At 40.6% G+C, this 961-nt stretch overlaps 1 protein-coding gene across 1 annotated transcript in view; it reads left to right on the top strand.

Annotated features, from left to right (window-relative positions):
- LARP7 (La ribonucleoprotein domain family, member 7) overlaps positions 1-278 on the top strand; it is an 11,935-nt gene extending 11,657 nt beyond the window's left edge. Inside the window, exon 10 of the mRNA XM_012655074.1 lies at positions 259-278. Within this exon, the coding sequence (XP_012510528.1) occupies positions 259-278 (20 nt within the window). The remainder of the gene's footprint in view (positions 1-258) is intronic.
- The last annotated feature ends 683 nt before the right edge of the window (positions 279-961 follow it).

The following is a 961-nucleotide window of genomic DNA, read 5'->3' as shown; positions in this document are numbered from 1 at the left end:
TCATAGGGGGAGATGATAAAATGTAGTAAAAGGACAAAGCCAAGTTCTTTCATGTCCACAGGAGCAAACCAAGAATTTAATAGCATGCAATTTCATAAAACAATAATATAGTTAAAGATTTTTCTATGAATTTCATTCTTGGAAGTATCTGTAGGGATTGCTTTAGATGCAAATAGGGATACCTCTTTAGACTAATAAAATCCTGAAGATTGTAAACAACTTTTTCTTTAATGGTGTAATTAACTTGTCATTACTTAGAGCTGCACTATCTAATATAACGTGATTATTAAGCACTTGAAATGTGGCTAATCTGAATTGTGATAAATGTAGAAGATATACTGATTTTTTTCAAGACTTGGTAAAAAATGTTATTAGTATTTTCATATTGAATACATACTGAAATGATAATTATCGTTATTTTTTTGTGAGTCAGGGTCTCCCACTGTTACCCAAACTAGAGTGCAGTGGAATCATCATAGCTCACTGCAGCCTCAAATTCCTGGGCTTAAGGGATCCTCCTGCCTCAGCCTGTCGAGTAGCTGGGACTACAGGCGCGCGCCACCACACCTGGCTAATTTTCTCTATTTTTAGTAGAGACGGGGTCTGACTCTTGCTCAGGCTGGTCTCGAACTACTGAGCTCAAGTGATCCTCCTGCCTCGGCCTCCCAGAATGCTGGGATTATAGGCTTGAGCCACTGTGCCTGGCCCAGAAAGATTCTTAATCTGGGTCAATTCAAGGTTCTCCCTCTGTCTCTTAATGTTGAGTCACAATCCTGGGGATTTATGCTATACCAACTTGGGGGGACCCACTGGTCTCACCTCATCTATCTGAGAAGGCCACTGTCCAAATTAGTTCCAAATCACGAATTTGTGCCTGGTCTGTAGCTATCTCTTGCTCCTGCATATTTGGCACAATAGTTCTCATGCTGCTTCTGGGCCACACTCAGGACACAAAAATAGC

The sequence above is a fragment of the Propithecus coquereli genome, unplaced genomic scaffold (assembly GCF_000956105.1).
Source record: "Propithecus coquereli isolate 6110/MARCELLA unplaced genomic scaffold, Pcoq_1.0 Scaffold46, whole genome shotgun sequence".
In the NCBI taxonomy this organism is placed as follows: domain Eukaryota; kingdom Metazoa; phylum Chordata; class Mammalia; order Primates; family Indriidae; genus Propithecus; species Propithecus coquereli.
This window is presented reverse-complemented; position numbering and strand designations above follow the sequence as displayed.